The sequence below is a fragment of the Oncorhynchus nerka genome, linkage group LG23, assembly GCF_034236695.1.
Source record: "Oncorhynchus nerka isolate Pitt River linkage group LG23, Oner_Uvic_2.0, whole genome shotgun sequence".
In the NCBI taxonomy this organism is placed as follows: Eukaryota; Metazoa; Chordata; class Actinopteri; order Salmoniformes; family Salmonidae; genus Oncorhynchus; species Oncorhynchus nerka.
This window is the reverse complement of record NC_088418.1, coordinates 44,841,708-44,860,120: the sequence shown is the minus strand read 5'-3', so window position 1 is coordinate 44,860,120 and position 18,413 is coordinate 44,841,708. Positions and strand designations below refer to the sequence as shown.

Below are 18,413 nucleotides of genomic sequence, written 5' to 3'. Positions count from 1 at the left end.
GTCTTCCAAATGGACAATGACCCCAAAGTTGTGGCAAAATGGCTTAAGGACAAAAGTCAAGGTATTGGAGTGGCCATCACAAAGCCCTGACCTCAATCCCATAGACAATGTGTGGGCAGAACTGAAAAAGCATGTGCGAGCAAGGAGGCCTACAAACCTGACTCAGTTACACCAGCTCTGTCAGGAGGAACGGGCCAAAACTCACCCAACTTATTGTGGGAAGCTTGTGGAAGGCTACTCGATACAATAATTTAAAGGCAATGCTACCAAATATTGAGTATGTAAACTTCTGACCCACTGGGAATGTGCTGAAATAAATCCTCTATTATTCTGACATTTCACATTCTTAAAATAAAGGTGTGCTCCAAACTGACCTAAATCAGGGAATTTTTACTTGGATTAAATGTCAGGAATTGTGAAAGTGAGTTTAAATGTATTTGGCTAAGGTGTATGTAAACTTCCGACATCAACTGTACTTGCAGACAGACACCTGCTGCACACACCAAACTACACTTCATCATGTTCTCTATTTCCCCCACCCTGCCTCGTTCCCGTCTCTCCGTAGGATATAGAGGAGAGTGTGAGTGTGGCTCTGGGGCAGATGAAGCAGATGGAGCGTGGGGGCTGCAGACCGGCTCCAGACGTGGTCCTGGACACTCTGGAGCAGGTTAAGAACAGCCCAATCACAGCCTGCTCCTCCGAGTCACCCAGCCCCCACAGCACCCCCTCCACCCCAGGGACTCCTGGTACCCCGAGTCCCCTTAGCCCTCTGAGCCCCCTCATTCCTCTCCCTGGCCCCCTCCCGCACCCCTCCGATCCACCAACCCCTCCCCCGACACCCTGGGCTCCTTCAAGCCTGTAGTGGGGACTCCACTCCGTATGGGGGCTCCACTTCGCCCCCCAGCCCTGAGGCCCAAACCCCTGGTGCCCCCCAAGAGTAACACCCCCCCTCTGCTGGACAAGTCCTGCACCATGTGATGAGCCAAACCAGGCCAACCCGGGCCAAAATAAAGAATAGGAGAACAGGGTACCTGCTTACTGTTTCGAAACCTGAACAAGGGTAGAAAGCGGTAGGACAGATCTGAAACGAAAAGGGTTTTATGTAGTAATACAAAATAATACATGATATACCATGATATTTATGTGTGTTGTCAGGTTGGTGTGTACTCTTGTTGGTGTATAGGAGTTAACTTTCTCCATGTATCGAAGCATTTATCAAAGGGTAGCTATGTAAAATGGGACTGCTGAATGGGAGAAGTACAAGAAAAAAGTATAAGCTAAAGAAAGCAGAACCCTATCCTGTAAAAGAGATGTAGTCACAGATGTGTGGGAAGTGTAGTTCTCCAGTGAAATGTAGTTTCAGTGATGTGAACGTTGATTATGTAATGACAATAGGCTCTTCATCTAATGAAGGTCTATCACCAAAAGGCTGCTGTATTCTTAGTGTAGTTCAATTGGCTGCTGTATCTACAAGCGATTTTCATTGGCGAAGCAAAAGAAAGGGACGATGCGGAGTGACGAGGTGCCTGATGGGTAAAAGGAGACTCAGTGTGGAAACAAGGGCGGATGTCTGATCTTTTTTATTTTCTATTTCACTTGGTTCCGCTGCTAAGCTCACTAATGCCTCAACTGAAGCCTCTCGAGGCATTGGTGACAAAACTCACATTCTATTTAACCAATGTTCAGCTATTTTAATGAATGTTCCCGTATTTAATTACGTTCAGCTCTCTATTGAATGTTCAGTGGGCACTAATGTCACAGGGCCGGCGGTGGCGTTAACCCTCACTAGAAAACAGCCTTCTCTTGTGTTCAACCGACACACACACACTCAGGCCAGGGGAAATGGTTGAGGTACAGTGGGTTAGGAGTTTGTAGAGTACGTTTCCCTCAAGTCTGGGTATGTGTGATTTCTTTCCTCATTGCCCTGTTTGTCTGTGTGTGTGTTTCCTCTGCCTGCCCTCGTTCTGTTCCTTTGTAAGTGCGATGGTGGATGAAATGGATTATTCATGTCTGCCTTTAGTACCAGAACATGTGCAGGCACTTAGTTTGTGTGTGGGAATATAGTGTGTCTGTTTGTGTTACACTGAAGTCACTAAATAACCTTAAGTTCACAGTAAGCAAACCGGGTGGGGCTCTTGGGTGTAAATGCCCAAAATACACTTGAACAACAGCACACTGAATGTGTCCTCTTTACTGGGTTGGGAACTGGTGTGTGTGCATGTTTGAGGAGTCCTGGGGATGTGTGTGTCAATGTGAAAGTGCCTTTTTTTTACCCTTGTCTTTGTGGGAAGTTGTAATCCACTCACGCATGTCCTGAACGAAGAGCAGCAGCACTTAGAATGAAATAATCAAAATGTTTTAGTAGAAGACTGAATTATGAATCCTAGAGTTAATCTATTGTGACATTGCACTTTGATGTATAGGAAAAATTGTGTACTTGGCATGTAGCATTATAACATGTGAACAGGTGCATTTTAAGGGATGTTGGCTTCTCTCTGAATGTGTCTGATAATTAAAGGAAATGGTTTTGTCTGTTAGTGTTGCTGTATCTGAAACTCCTGAGCTTCCTAAAGACGAGCTCTTATAGCCAAATGCATAGTATCGATGTTGTATTTATATTATAAATAAAAAAAGGGAAGAAATTAACAAGTGCGTTTTGCATAGTCGATCCTTCATTATTGTCTTGTTTATCACCTGCTGGGTGTGGGGCCGGGATGGAGATGTGCTACAGTTGGCCGTCTGAACCCTCAGTCTTAAGAAGTTTCCCGAAAAGTGTGAAATCACCTCTTACACACACATTTTTTTCTACAGTCATTTGGGAATTAAACGGATAAATAAGTACAACTAAATAGAGGATGACATACCAGGAAAAAACAAAACAAATTAAGCACTTCTGTTGACGGTAAACAAACATCAATGTTAACAAAAGTATACAAATTAAGCAAAGGCTTTTTCAGTACATTGCACCATTATATCCCTGACGGGTAGAAAGTTGTCTGGCCTGTGATTGGAATAGAATCAGGTTAAATGTCTCAGTCAGTTCACTGTGAGAAGGCCACACTGCGTCAGTGACGCATCTCCTTTGGTCTAGAACTGATTTTACAAAACAAACTAAAAGATTCCAATCAGGATGCTCAACAGAACAAGCAGTTGGACCACGGGTTGAAGCCATTCTCTGAATTAAAACAAGCCAATGTTGAGGGTCTAATTATATTTCAAGTAGTAAAGCAAAAGGTCTTGGCCGCCCATATTAAGAAGCTAAAACCAATCAGAATGTTGCAACAATGTCACTGGAAGCTTTCCTAATGATTAGACAACTTGTTCATCCTGTCTATGGAACAATGCCTGGTCTCTCTGTTATAAAGTTACACGCACACACCCATCTACCCCTTATGGGGACACAGTCAGTTTATGATGTATATGAAGTAGGGCATCTCTCTCTCAGCCCTTGGAGCCAGGTTTGAGGGTGCTGAATGGTTTGGAGTTCCTCAGTGAGCCAGAGATCTCCTGCAGGAAGGCGGTGATGTGCGAGTCCTTCTCGGACTTCCTACCGTCGAAGATGACCACCAGGGTGAAGTGTGATTCCGGTCGGGTCAGGTAGTAAGTGCTCTGGACTTTGTCGTCATAGAAGTGTACCACCTTGTCCGGCGTGTTGAGCTCCGCCTCGAAGTCGCCCATCATCATGATGACGTTGGGCCAGTGCGTGAGCGGCCGCTCACCCCCGGGAAGGGACACCACGGCGGGGAACTGCTCCACCCCCTTGGGCGCCTCGCGGTACGAGTGCGGGTGGTGGTAGCCGTGGCCCTGGAAGCTGTCCAAGCCGCGGTTGTCGAACACCAGCGACACGTTGTTGGCATCGTGTTTGCGGATAAACGAACAGATCTTGCCGTGGTAATCGGGCGCCGTGCGTGCCGTCAGGGCCTTCATGTCTGCGGACACCGTCTGGCGGCTCAGCGCCTCATGGAAGTAGAAGCTGAATTTAGCAAGGAGTGCCCCCTGGAAGCCCTGCAGCCACACGTACAGGTGGGGCGGCTGCACGGCTTTTTGGGACTGGCCTCCGAACAGGTGCTTGCGGGTCTCCCTCTGGCGCTGGAAGAGCTGTCCCCAGGCGGTCAGCTTAGAGCTAGCCCCATGCAGGCTGAGCAGGGCGGGCAGGAAGTGCCACTCAGACACCTGGGCCTGGCAGCGCAGGAGCTGTGTCACCACATCCACCTCTGTCTGGAAGCACCCCTCCAAGCGGCCCAGGATGGGGTGGTGGAATCTGGGAGGGAGGGGGGGAGGAGATGGAGGGGGTCATTGGAGAGCAAGCTATTTCTAATATAAGGGAGAAATGCTGGTGGTGTCAGATGGCAGTCTAAAAACTGATCACACTGCACTACGAATCAATTGTGTTCACTAGTCAGTTAGACAAATTATCCTAATGATAAATAGCCTTATTGGTACTAATGCTGATTAATATACTGTAAGAGATGGACTGTGGCCGTGGAACAGTATTGGATGTTTCTGGTGTTCTCTGATGCTAAGGATGTGGCGACTGGGTGTGGAGGTGCTGGCCCTAATTAGCAGTTAATATCCTGTGTAGTCTCAATGCTGATTACGTTCCATTGCTGTGTCGACTGCTGTGCGAGAGAGTCACCTTCACCCCTGACTGCACAACCACCCGTGTGTGCCAGATCGTGACTCGCTGCAGTGTGAACTGCACCTCAGCCGCACAGTGGGCTTTTCTGTGTTGGGCTTGCTTTGGTTCCGGCTGAACTAAATTTGATATCTGCTGATTTCAGCAGAAAGCTCCCCACCCCTCCCTCCTCTGTCATGCTCCACCACCCGCCCCTCCCCCGCATACTCTTGCCGTCTCTTTTTTCCTGCAATTTCTCAGCCACACACACTATTACAGCCTGCACGCACAGCTAAGCTGAGCTGAGCCACATGACCCGCCCCACACACCTGGAGCTGTATTTCTGCACCACCGCCTCGAGGGTGGCGACCAGCTCCTCAGAGTTGATGTTCTTCTGGCTCCCCAGCGCATGCATCTTCTCGTACAGGTCAGCCATCTCCATGCGGGCCTGGGTGAAGTGGCACAGCTGCTCCGACAGGTGAGACAGCAGCTCCTCCAGGTAGGGAGGGGAGCCTGGCTGGGCGTGGCGCCCCATGGTCACCACCTTCCTCAGCGCGTTGAACAGGGAGGTGTAGATGGTGCGGATGGAGTCCTTGCGGCTGAAGAACGACTGGCCGCCTGCAAGAGTGGGTTATGATCCTGATTAACATATTGGAGCAACGTAGAGAAAACAGTCCATGTTTGAAATTGTTGTTTGGGGAGCTATAGCCTAACGTAGCTGACGTAAAAACACACCAGAGCGGAATCCCAACAACTGTTTTTCAGGGGAAATGAAAGTTAGGTTAAATACTGTATCTGTGAAAACCGGAAACATCCGTTTTCAGCCGACCCCTCAGAGAGTGAGGTAGACACGATGTGCTGTCTTTTTGTTCGGTGGATTTTATCTGAGGTTGGCATCCAACGTTATGGTGCATTGCCGCCCCCTACTGTACTGGAGCGTTTAAACTAATTTCCTGTATCCCCTTCTCCCTCAAACTAGATCTCATCCTCTCTCTTACCCCTGATTCTGCCCAGACTGGAGCAATACATGCTCAACTGTCTGTTTCCTGGCAATAATCACATTTTCCTGTTGGATGCTTTCCTATCACATTTAAGGACCTATTCAACCGGCTGTGTCCCACCTTTAATCTTGTAAAAATAGTCTCCCTTCCTGCTGTCCTCCCCTCCCCTGACATTCCTCTGTACTTGAAATAAATGCCTGCCCTTAGTATCTATTCCACTACTCCTGCCATCACTGTCCATATCAGGCTTTTTTACCTCTGCTGTGCTCATTGAAACTACAACATCAAACATCCCTACTACTAAGTGCTTGTTTAGCCAGTACGTCAACTGCCTCGTTCCCCTCCAACCTCACATGGGCTGGGACACAAGTAGATATTATCTGTATAACCATCTGTCTAATCCTGCCATGGGTTTGTAGTACCTCAAAGCAGGTCTTGTCTGCTACGTGAGCTAAATGATTGACTTCCTCCACACACTTCAAGTCCAACGGTATGGCCATCAGCTCCTCCGTATATACAGCCAGATGATCTGTACATACGTTCCCCCCATTCCTGCACTACAAATGCTGACCCAGTGCATCCTGTCCTTGGATCTTTCGAACCATCTGTGTAAATGGCCACAAAATCCCGACACACAGTATCCAGACGTCTCTTAAACAAATCAGATGGATCAACACGCTTCATATCTTTCTGTAGTCTCTCCAACACTTCTTGATCAACTACTGGAGCCGGGGGGAGTAGCCATGGTGGATTTACAGGAATAGCTAACATTGGACTAAACTCCCATCTCCCCTTGCCTGGGTATTACCCACCCAAAGTTCATATTCTGTCCTCGCTCATGTTCCCAGCATGCCTGTAAAATCCCTTTTGCAGGATGAGACACCCCATGTCCCTGTAGGTTGACCCAATAATTAATTGCTAGCTGCTGTCTCCTAATCTACAATGGCATATCCCCCATCTCAACCTGTAGTGCAACCACTGGGGGCATATCCCCCATCTCCAACCTGTAGCGCAGTCACTGGGGACATCCGAAACATCCCACTACATAGAGTCCTTGTCCCTGTATGACAAGGAGGTCCGAGCTGCCGAACCATACTCTACACTGCCATTACAGATCGGATCAATGCAACATACAGTCCTCAATGAGGAACTCCCAGCCCCCCCACTCCTTCCCTGTCAGACCGGATCAATGCAACATACAGTCCTCAATGAGGAACGCCCAGCCCCCCCACTCCTTCCCTGTCAGACAGCGCATCACATTTAGCACCTTCTTACTTTCCCACCACGCTGTCAATGTGTTCTGCCCAGGTTAGTCTCATGTCAAAGTACACCCCAAGGAACTGGAAGGACCCCATCCTCTACAAGTGTTTTTTCATTACACCTCAAACATACCACATCTCCCACCTTCCTCCTGGTAAAGTGAGTTCTCTACAGAGAACCTGAATCATCAAATTAATGCCCACCGCTCTACCTTATTGCTTCCTGTAGCTTGCTGGCTATGTATGGCACATTTCTTCCCCATCATCTGAAAATAACGACCTCCCAATATCCGGCCATACCTGAGAGTAAACATTATTGACCATAATTGAGAACAGAGGTCTAATCACGCTCCCCTGCTGTGTACCATTATCCATCCAATTCCCCACCCTCACCTGGATAGACCTTCCAAACAGGAAATCCTTGATCCAGTTGTACGTTTTTCCTCCTACCCCCATAATATCGACGTGATATTAGCTGCTGGATACACAAGTCATACAAATGTGGGCTTGTATCGCCACCTGCTGTTAGAAACCTACACTTCAACGTTCTATTATGGAACGTGACTTTCTCGCCTGGATAATAACACCGTGGTGATACTAGTCCCACTTGTGATAGGGTGGGTATAATTTTGTGGGACATTCCAACAGGAATCTGTTCCAAAAACTTCGTAAAGTACATGGTTGCGTCATCAATTCAACTAGTTGACGGAATAGGCATCAACTCACCACGTAGCGTATTCTTAATGTTTGTCCATAGGGGAGTGCCAAGATGGCTGCTTGAACAGACACTTTTTTACCGAGCTCCGTACCAAACTTTTTACCGGTTACACCGTGCAAACCTCCACCTTCCAAAAAACCCAACATGAACTCTGACATCGTGGCTACCCCCTCTCCTTACTCATCAACTCCAGGTGTGATGCCATTGAGAAAATGGTAGGCGCGAACACCATGGTTATCGAAGGCTTGAAAAAGACTGGAGTTTGCATGTGGTGAAATTAAGGATGTGAAAACGAGAGTGTCAAAAGTTTTAAAAAATGTGGAAAGGGTGGAAAAGAATAACAATGTCTACCATAGACGTCTCACTGATCTGGAACAATACACAAGAAAATGGAACCTGAGACTCTACGGCTTGCCAGAGGTGGAGAATGAAGATGTGCGAGGAGAGGCTATCTGTATCTGCCAAGAAGTTATGCCTCGCCAAGAAGCAACAGCAAAGCGATTCAAGACCCAGGGGTATCATCATCCTATTCACTACCAGATTCTACAGGGATGCTGTCTGGAAAGCTGCTAGGAAGAACGCCTTCCTTCAGAGCCATGGTATGCGTTTCGCCGAGCATCTCAGCCCGGAAGACATAGAAAGAAGGAACAAGTTGTGGCCAACGATCAAGAAAGCACGAAGTGAGGGGAAGGCTGCTTACTTCGTCGGAGGACAAGGTTTCATCAACGGTTCAGAAATCCATATTCCTCCCTAAAATCTCACCAGAAGGAACAGATTGATGGTTTCAGCCATGGTATTCTCATTTTCCTTATGTGGTTTACCTAACAAGCATCAAGTGACTATTTTTCAGGAATACTCTATTTCAATTTATTAGTTTGTTCTTGTATGACCAGAAGACCTATTTTGTTTACAAACTTACGAAGATTGAAAGCTGAATTTATGTTTTATGTATAGAGTAACTAAGATACTGTTTTAAATGGCATACAGGTCTGCTCTCACTTTACACGGTTATTGTTCTATTTAGTTATTAATACTTATTTCCAAAAAAGGTCTTAGGAACGTTTATATGTAAAACATTTTGTTATTCAATTATTTTATGATCAGTTTTCATATGTACTTAAAATAGTAGGTACCCTTTTATTTAAATTATTATTTGTTGTTTTATTTCTCAGAATAGTTCCTGATTACACTAAAGAGGGTTTTTAGTTTCTCTTACTACAAGAACCCTTGGTTTGGTCTTGAACATAATTTCCAGTTGAGTTGAATTTCAAAGCCAGATAACATCTAGCTCAAAGGTTATGGAATAAGCTATTTTCATTTTAAATGGACTTAAATGGTGCAGATCTCGGTTCCTTATCGTTTACGTTCACTGCTCCTACATCTTTGACTCATCCTACTACAGTTTATACTTTTATATAATCTTTGTTGTTCTGTCTTTGTCTATATTATCTCTTAATGCTAGGGGGTTACGAAACAGTGTGAAGAGCAAGGCCTTATTTTTATTTGCTAAACAATTTCGAACAGATTTTTGCTTTTTTCAAGAGTCTCACTCAATTTTGGCTGATGCCAACTTCTGGAGGTCACAGTGGGGCAACGATATTTGGCTCTCCCATGGATCTGAACGCTCCGCTGGCGTCACTACAATGAAAAATACCTTTGGTGGTAATATTCTACTCGGAATGTGACCCCTTTGGTCACTTTATTTGTCTTGTGATCAGTTACAATGACATTACACTCATTACTGTAAACTTCTACGGGTACAACACCAAACATGAGAATGATGAGTTGCTTGAATCTATAGAGAAACATATACTTCATTGGTTATCTAAATTTCCCAATTCGTTATTATTGATAGGAGGGGACTTTAACATTACAATAGATAATTCAACTGATAGATGGCCCCCAGGTAGGCCAACCAATCGAAATTTGGGTTTAATACTTTTTATAGAAAAGTTTGATCTTACTGATATATGGAGAGAGAGGTTTCCGGCCGAAAGATCATTCACTTGGAGTAAGAAAACAGGCTCCAGACAATCCAGAATAGATTTTTGGCTTATATCCAAATGTATTGATAGTGAGTGTGTTACTACAAATATTTGTACTACTCCCCTCACAGACCATAAGGCTATTTACATTGATATCAAAATATCTACCCCTGATACGAACCTTGGTAGAGCATCCTACTGGAAGCTAAATAGCTCATTATTAAATAATGATATAGTTACATTTGAGGTTAAAGATCTGCTCTCACACTTTTGGGAAAGGGCTTGTGAAGAAAAATCTTATTGCAAGAACTGGGAGCTCTTTAAATTTGAGGTGTCCAAATATCTTAGAAAATATGGTAGTAATCTTGCTAAGACCAGAAGAGCTGAGGAGGAAAAGGTGATCATTAAGTTAACTTCCCTTTCTCAGAGGTCCCCAGCTGACCTCTTGGGGGAGGAGAAGATGGGAAAAAAATGGATTGAGGGAGAACAGAATTCATCCTATTTCTTTAGACTTGAGAAATTTCACTCTAAAAATAACACTATACATAAGTTAAACATTGATGGTGTTATTACAGATGACCAAAAATTAATCGCTAAATACTGTAGCAATTTTTACAGAAAATTGTATAGCTCTACGTACTGTCAGGAATCCACAGATATGTTTTTTAACTCACTGAATAATGTTCACTCTATCAGTGATATAGAATCTAAACAGTGTGATGAACCCATCAAAGTTGAAGAGATTATAGTGTCAAACATCTAAAGAACAATAAATCACCAGGTGTTGATGGAATTACATCAGAATTTTACAAATTATATTCTGAACAAGTAGCTCCCTTCCTATTTGAAGTCATTTTTAGAGAGTATTAAACACAATGTTCTTCCTCCTACAATGAGTCAGGTGTTTATAACACTGATACCTAAACCTAAAAAATAAGTGCTGCTCATCGATAACTGGCGTCCAATTTGTCTTCTTAATAATGACTATAAGATTTTAGCTTCACTACTTGCAAAAATAATTAAAGAAGTCCTCTATGCAATCATTGATGAGAAACAGTCTGGCTTCATGAGGAACAGACATATTTCTAACAATATCAGACCATTATTAGACATACTTGACTACTCAGACCTAATAACTGAGGATAGCTTCATATTATTTTTAGATTTTTATAAAGCATTTGACACAGTAGAGCATCAGTTTCTCTTCCACTCCCTTGAGAGACTTGGCTTTGGGGATTTTTTCTGTAAGGCTATTAAGACTCTCTATGCAAATGGTAACAGCTCTATCAAATTGAAATATGGCACACCTAGATTTGAGTTAAAGAAAGGAATTAGGCAAGGTTGTCCTATCTCTCCGTACCTGATTTTATTAATCACCCAACTTCTTGCAAATTCTTTAAATAATAGTCCTGTACAAGGTATTTCCATAGCTGGTAAAGAAATTATTATAAGCCAGCTGGCTGACGATACTACACTTTTTCTGAAAGACGCTAACCAAATTCCCATATCGATCAATGTAATTACAATCCTTTTCCAAAGCGTCTGGTCTATATCTTAACATTAATAAATGTGAACTCATGGCTGTCAAAGATTGTGTGACACCTTCATATTATGGTAATCCAGTAAAAGAAGAACGTACATATTTAGGCATAACCATTACAAAGGATCAGAAGTCTAGAGGCTTACTACATTTTAACCCTCTTATTAAAAAAACCCAGAAGAAACTAAATCAATGGCTACAGAGGGACTTATCTTTAAAAGGTAGAGTCCTAATAACCAAGGCTGAAGGTATCTCTAGACTAACATATGGTGCTCCATCTTTATATCTTGACAGTAAAATAAGCAAGGACATAGACCAGATGCTTTTACATTTACATTTACATTTAAGTCATTTAGCAGACGCTCTTATCCAGAGCGACTTACAAATTGGTGCTTTCACCTTATGACATCCAGTGGAACAGCCACTTTACAATAGTGCATCTAGGTCTTTTAAGGGGGGAGGGGGAGAAGGATTACTTTATCCTATCCTAGGTATTCCTTAAAGAGGTGGGGTTTCAGGTGTCTCCGGAAGGTGGTGATTGACTCCGCTGTCCTGGCGTCGTGAGGGAGTTTGTTCCACCATTGGGGGGCCAGAGCAGCGAACAGTTTTGACTGGGCTGAGCGGGAACTGTACTTCCTCAGTGGTAGGGAGGCGAGCAGGCCAGAGGTGGATGAACGCAGTGCCCTTGTTTGGGTGTAGGGCCTGATCAGAGCCTGGAGGTAGTGAGGTGCCGTTCCCCTCACAGCTCCGTAGGCAAGCACCATGGTCTTGTAGCGGATGCGAGCTTCAACTGGAAGCCAGTGGAGAGAGCGGAGGAGCGGGGTGACGTGAGAGAACTTGGGAAGGTTGAACACCAGACGGGCTGCGGCGTTCTGGATGAGTTGTAGGGGTTTAATGGCACAGGCAGGGAGCCCAGCCAACAGCGAGTTGCAGTAATCCAGACGGGAGATGACAAGTGCCTGGATTAGGACCTGCGCCGCTTCCTGTGTGAGGCAGGGTCGTACTCTGCGGATGTTGTAGAGCATGAACCTACAGGAACGGGCCACCGCCTTGATGTTATTTGAGAACGACAGGGTGTTGTCCAGGATCACGCCAAGGTTCTTAGCGCTCTGGGACGAGGACACAATGGAGTTGTCAACCGTGATGGCGAGATCATGGAACGGGCAGTCCTTCCCCGGGAGGAAGAGTAGCTCCGTCTTGCCGAGGTTCAGCTTGAGGTGATGATCCGTCATCCACACTGATATGTCTGCCAGACATGCAGAGATGCGATTCGCCACCTGGTCGTCAGAAGGGGGAAAGGAGAAGATTAATTGTGTGTCGTCTGCATAGCAATGATAGGAGAGACCATGTGAGGTTATGACAGAGCCAAGTGACTTGGTGTATAGCGAGAATAGGAGAGGGCCTAGAACAGAGCCCTGGGGACACCAGTGGTGAGAGCACGTGGTGAGGAGACGGATTCTCGCCACGCCACCTGGTAGGAGCGACCTGTCAGGTAGGACGCAATCCAAGCGTGGGCCGCGCCGGAGATGCCCAACTCGGAGAGGGTGGAGAGGAGGATCTGATGGTTCACAGTATCGAAGGCAGCCGATAGGTCTAGAAGGATGAGAGCAGAGGAGAGAGAGTTAGCTTTAGCAGTGCGGAGCGCCTCCGTGATACAGAGAAGAGCAGTCTCAGTTGAATGACTAGTCTTGAAACCTGACTGATTTGGATCAAGAAGGTCATTCTGAGAGAGATAGCGGGAGAGCTGGCCAAGGACGGCACGTTCAAGAGTTTTGGAGAGAAAAGAAAGAAGGGATACTGGTCTGTAGTTGTTGACATCGGAGGGATCGAGTGTAGGTTTTTTCAGAAGGGGTGCAACTCTCGCTCTCTTGAAGACGGGAGGGACGTAGCCAGCGGTCAGGGATGAGTTGATGAGCGAGGTGAGGTAAGGGAGAAGGTCACCGGAGATGGTCTGGAGAAGAGAGGAGGGGATAGGGTCAAGCGGGCAGGTTGTTGGGCGGCCGGCCGTCACAAGACGCGAGATGTCATCTGGAGAGAGAGGGGAGAAAGAGGTCAGAGCACAGGGTAGGGCAGTGTGAGCAGAACCAGCGGTGTCGTTTGACTTAGCAAACGAGGATCGGATGTCGTCGACCTTCTTTTCAAAATGGTTGACGAAGTCATCTGCAGAGAGGGAGGAGGGGGGAGGGGGAGGAGGATTCAAGAGGGAGGAGAAGGTGGCAAAGAGCTTCCTAGGGTTAGAGGCAGATGCTTGGAATTTAGAGTGGTAGAAAGTGGCTTTAGCAGCAGAGACAGAGGAGGAAAATGTAGAGAGGAGGGAGTGAAAGGATGCCAGGTCCGCAGGGAGGCGAGTTTTCCTCCATTTCCGCTCGGCTGCCCGGAGCCCTGTTCTGTGAGCTCGCAATGAGTCGTCGAGCCACGGAGCGGGAGGGGAGGACCGAGCCGGCCTGGAGGATAGGGGACATAGAGAATCAAAGGATGCAGAAAGGGAGGAGAGGAGGGTTGAGGAGGCAGAATCAGGAGATAGGTTGGAGAAGGTTTGAGCAGAGGGAAGAGATGATAGGATGGAAGAGGAGAGAGTAGCGGGGGAGAGAGAGCGAAGGTTGGGACGGCGCGATACCATCCGAGTAGGGGCAGTGTGGGAAGTGTTGGATGAGAGCGAGAGGGAAAAGGATACAAGGTAGTGGTCGGAGACTTGGAGGGGAGTTGCAATGAGGTTAGTGGAGGAACAGCATCTAGTAAAGATGAGGTCGAGCGTATTGCCTGCCTTGTGAGTAGGGGGGAAGGTGAGAGGGTGAGGTCAAAAGAGGAGAGGAGTGGAAAGAAGGAGGCAGAGAGGAATGAGTCAAAGGTAGACGTGGGGAGGTTAAAGTCGCCCAGAACTGTGAGAGGTGAGCCGTCCTCAGGAAAGGAGCTTATCAAGGCATCAAGCTCATTGATGAACTCTCCGAGGGAACCTGGAGGGCGATAAATGATAAGGATGTTAAGCTTGAAAGGGCTGGTAACTGTGACAGCATGGAATTCAAAGGAGGCGATAGACAGATGGGTAAGGGGAGAAAGAGAGAATGACCACTTGGGAGAGATGAGGATCCCGGTGCCACCACCCGCTGACCAGAAGCTCTCGGGGTGTGCGAGAGCACGTGGGCGGACGAAGAGAGAGCAGTAGGAGTAGCGGTGTTGTCTGTGGTGATCCATGTTTCCGTCAGAGCCAAGAAGTCGAGGGACTGGAGGGAGGCATAGGCTGAGATGAACTCTGCCTTGTTGGCCGCAGATCGGCAGTTCCAGAGGCTACCGGAGACCTGGAACTCCACGTGGGTCGTGCGCGCTGGGACCACCAGATTAGGATGGCTGCGGCCATGCGGTGTGGAGCGTTTGTATGGTCTGTGCAGAGAGGAGAGAACAGGGATAGACAGACACATAGTTGACAGGCTAGAGAAGAGGCTACGCTAATGCAGAGGATGGACTACACGTCTCGAATGTTCAGAAAGTTAAGCTTACGTAGCAAGAATCTAATTGACTAAAATGATTAAAATGATAGAGTACTGCTGGGGTAGGCTAGCTGCGTTGTTGACACTACCCTAATCAAGTCGTACCGTTGAGTGTGAAGTTTCTACAGTGCTGCTTATCGGGAGCTAGCTGGCTAGCTAGCAGTGTTGGTTACGTTACGTTGCGTTAGGAGAACGACAATAGCTGGCTAGCTAACCTAGAAAATCGCTCTAGACTACACAATTATCTTTGAAACAAAGACGGCTATGTAGCTAGCTATGTAGCTAGCTACGATCAAACAAATCACACCGTTGGGACTGTAATGAAATGAAATGAAAAAGTGATACTACCTGTGGAGCGACGCGGAATGCGACCGGAATGCGAAAGTTCTATTCAGTAGACGTTGGCTGGCTATTGGCTAGCTAGGAGTGTCTCCTACGTTAAGGACGACAAAATAGCTGGCTAGCTGACCTCGGTGAATTAAGATAATCACTCTAAGACTACACACTCTAAACTACACAATTATCTTGGATACGAAGACAGCAAAGACAACTATGTAGCTATCTAATACTACACTAATCAAGTCGTTCGGTTGAGTGTGATAGTTACTACAGTGCTACGGTAGCCGGTGAACGTATGCTAGCTGGCTAGCTGCTAGGCAGATAGGAGGGCGACGAAATACGATAATAACGCAATTATCACTCTAAGACTCCACACTCTAAGCTACACAATTATCTTGGATACGAAGACAGCAAAGACAACTATGTAGCTAGCTATGTAGCTAGCTAACACTACACTAATCAAGTCGTTCAGTTGAGTGTGATAGTTACTACAGTGCTACGGTAGCCGGTGAACGTATGCTAGCTGGCTAGCTGCTAGGCAGATAGGAGGGCGACGAAATACGATAATAACGCAATTATCACTCTAAGACTCCACACTCTAAGCTACACAATTATCTTGGATACGAAGACAGCAAAGACAACTATGTAGCTAGCTATGTAGCTAGCTAACACTACACTAATCAAGACGTTCAGTTGAGTGTGATAGTTACTACAGTGCTACAGTGCTACGGTAGACGGTGAACGTGTTGGACAGATAGGAGACGACAGATAGGAGACGACGAAATACGATAATTACGCAATTATCTTTGATACAACGACGACTATGTAGCTAGCTAAGAGGAAATTGCTAAGATTAGACAAATCAGACCGTTGTACTATAATGAAATGTAATGAAATGTAATGAAAAAGTTATACAACCTGCAGACCGAAGCGCGGATGCGACCAGATCGCAACTTTCTTTGGAGAAACCGTACCCATTACATTAGGAAAACTGTTGTAATGAACACTTATGAGAATGGTGGACTGAATTTTCTGGACTTTACTACTTTAAATAATACTTTTAAGATCAATTGGATAAAACAATTCCTAAGAAGACCCACTTCTATCTGGAATTTTATTCCTCATCATGTCTTTTCTACTTTTGGTGGCCTTAACTTCATGTTGTTTTGCAATTATAAAATTGACAAAGTTCCAGTGAAACTTTCTGCTTTTCATCGGCAGGTTTTCTTGTCATGGTCCTTAATTTATAAAACACAATTTTTCTCCACACAGATATTATATATGGAATAATCGGGATATATTGTATAAAAATACCTGTTTTTAGAATATTGGTTCCGAAATAATATCCTATTGGTGAGTCAACTGGTAAATGCAGAGGGTCTTTTACTCAGTTATAAAGAATTCTTATCACTTTACAAGGTCCCTGTAACACCTAAAGATTTTGCAATTGTTTTAGATGCCATTCCCTCAGGTGTTGCTATGTTATTCAGGAACATGTCAAGACCTGACACTCAGAGCCTACCCGCTGTTGACCCTGTTGACTCATCAGTAGGGAAGATTTGTTTATCTTTTGGTCCATTCAACAACAGAGCGATTACGATCCTTGTTTCAGCAGGATGTTATATTTATACCTTATGTCATGCCTTATTGGAATGGATTTATTGATAATATCTGTTGGGAAAAAGTTTGGATGTTGCCACACACATACCTACTTGTTAACAAAATTAAGGCAGTTTCCTTTAAAATTATTCATAAATATTATCCTGCCAACCACTATATGAAGAAGTTTAAGGAAAACATCAACTCAAATTGCTCCTTTTGTAATGACCACCCAGAAACAGTTTTGCATCTTTTTTGGCATTGTATGCATGTAAGAAAACTGTGGCAAGACATCAGTAGGTTTATAATTGAACACATTTATGAAGATTTTACACTATTGTGGAGAGATGTACTGTTTGGGATTCTTTACATACAATAGAAATAAGCTGAACCATTTTCATGTAATTAATTTCATTATTCCTTTGGCCAAATTTCATATACACAAATGTAAATTTACAAACAGAAAATCACATTTTCGTACCCTACAAAAAAAAATTGAACTGTATTTTAAGACGGTTAAATGCTCTACTAACAAAAAAAGCTGTTATACTTACAATTCTATGTACCCCCTAGCTCGATTGTCTATTGTTTGTAATCTATGCTTGTTCCCTCATGTGCTTTATGTATTGATTTGTTATAAATAAATAAATAATAAATAAATAAAAACGTTTGTCCATAGGCTACCAGAGTGAGGACAGACATTTCACGGAATAAACGTGGTGAGTGAAAAAATTAAAATAGCCCACAATTAGTAGGGAACCTGGTATCTTATTCTGCCGCTATACAACTTCGTATGCGTTGTTTGTTGACAACCTTGTTATTTACGAAGTTTTTAAACGGATTCCAAGTTGGAAAGTCCCACACATTATTCCCACCCTTGTAATAGGTTACAGTAATTGCACCGAGGGGTGTCATTTTGCCACACCAATGAGTTTAGCAGTGAAACAAAAAATAAATGTTCTGTCCGTGGGTGTTTACATGGGGTACTTTTTTTTACCCATCTTTTGTCCCAGGAACGTCATGTTGTGATAGGCCTTCTCCGCTGCGGAAAGGTGTGCGAAGGCGGCGAGGAGAGCGGCCCAAATGGCCCCTGCGCTCTTGCTACTGTCCTTCTCTTTCTCCACATAGTCCTTAGCCCGGTCGAACGAGAACATTCCGAGCTGCGTGAAGAAACTCTCCAGAATCGCCCGCTCACGTGGCACCGGCCGCAGTTCGTCCTCGGTCATGCTTTTAGGAGAGCTAATACAGCGAGTTAAATATTCGATACACAAGTTATTGCCGTACTAAACTGGTCGCGTACTAGCTAGATGCTACTGCTATCATGCTAGCTAGCCATCCATTTTTTTTTAGCAACACCACTCTCGGCCCAATCTGTCAGAATGTATTGTTCATTTAGTACTGGCATAGAACAAACTAAAATGAAATACATTATGCGTTAAATATACATTTGTCTACAAATGTAACTAGCTTTCCGTAGACGCCATCTTGGTTTCACATCACAATACTACAGCAAATCAGAAGTGACTGGCGGGACCGTGGGAAGAGTTGCAATCTGAACCTGTAGCGCCCTCTTCTGGCTTGGAGTGGTTCAAAACTACAAGTAGATACAGAAACATTACTTGAATGGAAATATGAAAATAAATAGTTTCATTCCATTATTTTCGTTGGATAGAGCTGTGTTAATATTTAAGTACTTACCAAGTTGTAGGGAGTGTCATGTCATCCCTATGCCATAGGAACGAAACACCACCTGGATTTACCATGTATTTTCTCGTTAATACCTGCGTTCTGTTTTGTATGATGTAAGAATGTTTTAGTTTTTTTTAAACACCTGGATTTATTGTACAAAACATGCAAACAAACACTCAACGT

At 44.8% G+C, this 18,413-nt stretch overlaps 2 protein-coding genes across 2 annotated transcripts in view; one reads left to right on the top strand and one right to left on the bottom strand.

Annotated features, from left to right (window-relative positions):
- Positions 1-2,416, top strand: part of LOC115106907 (SLIT-ROBO Rho GTPase-activating protein 1-like) — a 32,469-nt gene extending 30,053 nt beyond the window's left edge. The window contains 2 exon segments of the mRNA XM_029630110.2: positions 566-791; positions 794-2,416. Coding sequence (XP_029485970.2) covers positions 566-791; positions 794-978 — 411 coding nt within the window. The 3' untranslated portion in view covers positions 979-2,416.
- A 178-nt stretch (positions 2,417-2,594) lies between these two features.
- On the bottom strand, positions 2,595-18,070 carry LOC115106909 (KICSTOR subunit 2-like). The gene is made up of 3 exons (XM_029630113.2): positions 17,539-18,070; positions 4,945-5,233; positions 2,595-4,261 (listed from the first exon to the last, which is right to left on the bottom strand). Exons 1-3 carry the CDS (start codon positions 17,765-17,767, stop codon positions 3,442-3,444), a joined length of 1,338 nt encoding a protein of 445 aa, XP_029485973.1. The 5' UTR covers positions 17,768-18,070; the 3' UTR covers positions 2,595-3,441.
- Between the last annotated feature and the right edge of the window lie 343 nt (positions 18,071-18,413).

Excerpts from the sequence above, each read along its gene's own strand:
- LOC115106909 (XM_029630113.2), bottom strand. The coding sequence starts at position 17,767 with ATGACCGAGGACGAACTGCGGCCGGTGCCACGTGAGCGGGCGATTCTG. Across the intron at positions 5,234-17,538 it reads GTTCCTGGGACAAAAGATGG|GCGGCCAGTCGTTCTTCAGC; the intron begins GTAAAAAAAAGT and ends CCACTCTTGCAG. Across the intron at positions 4,262-4,944 it reads GTGCAGAAATACAGCTCCAG|ATTCCACCACCCCATCCTGG; the intron begins GTGTGTGGGGCG and ends CCTCCCTCCCAG.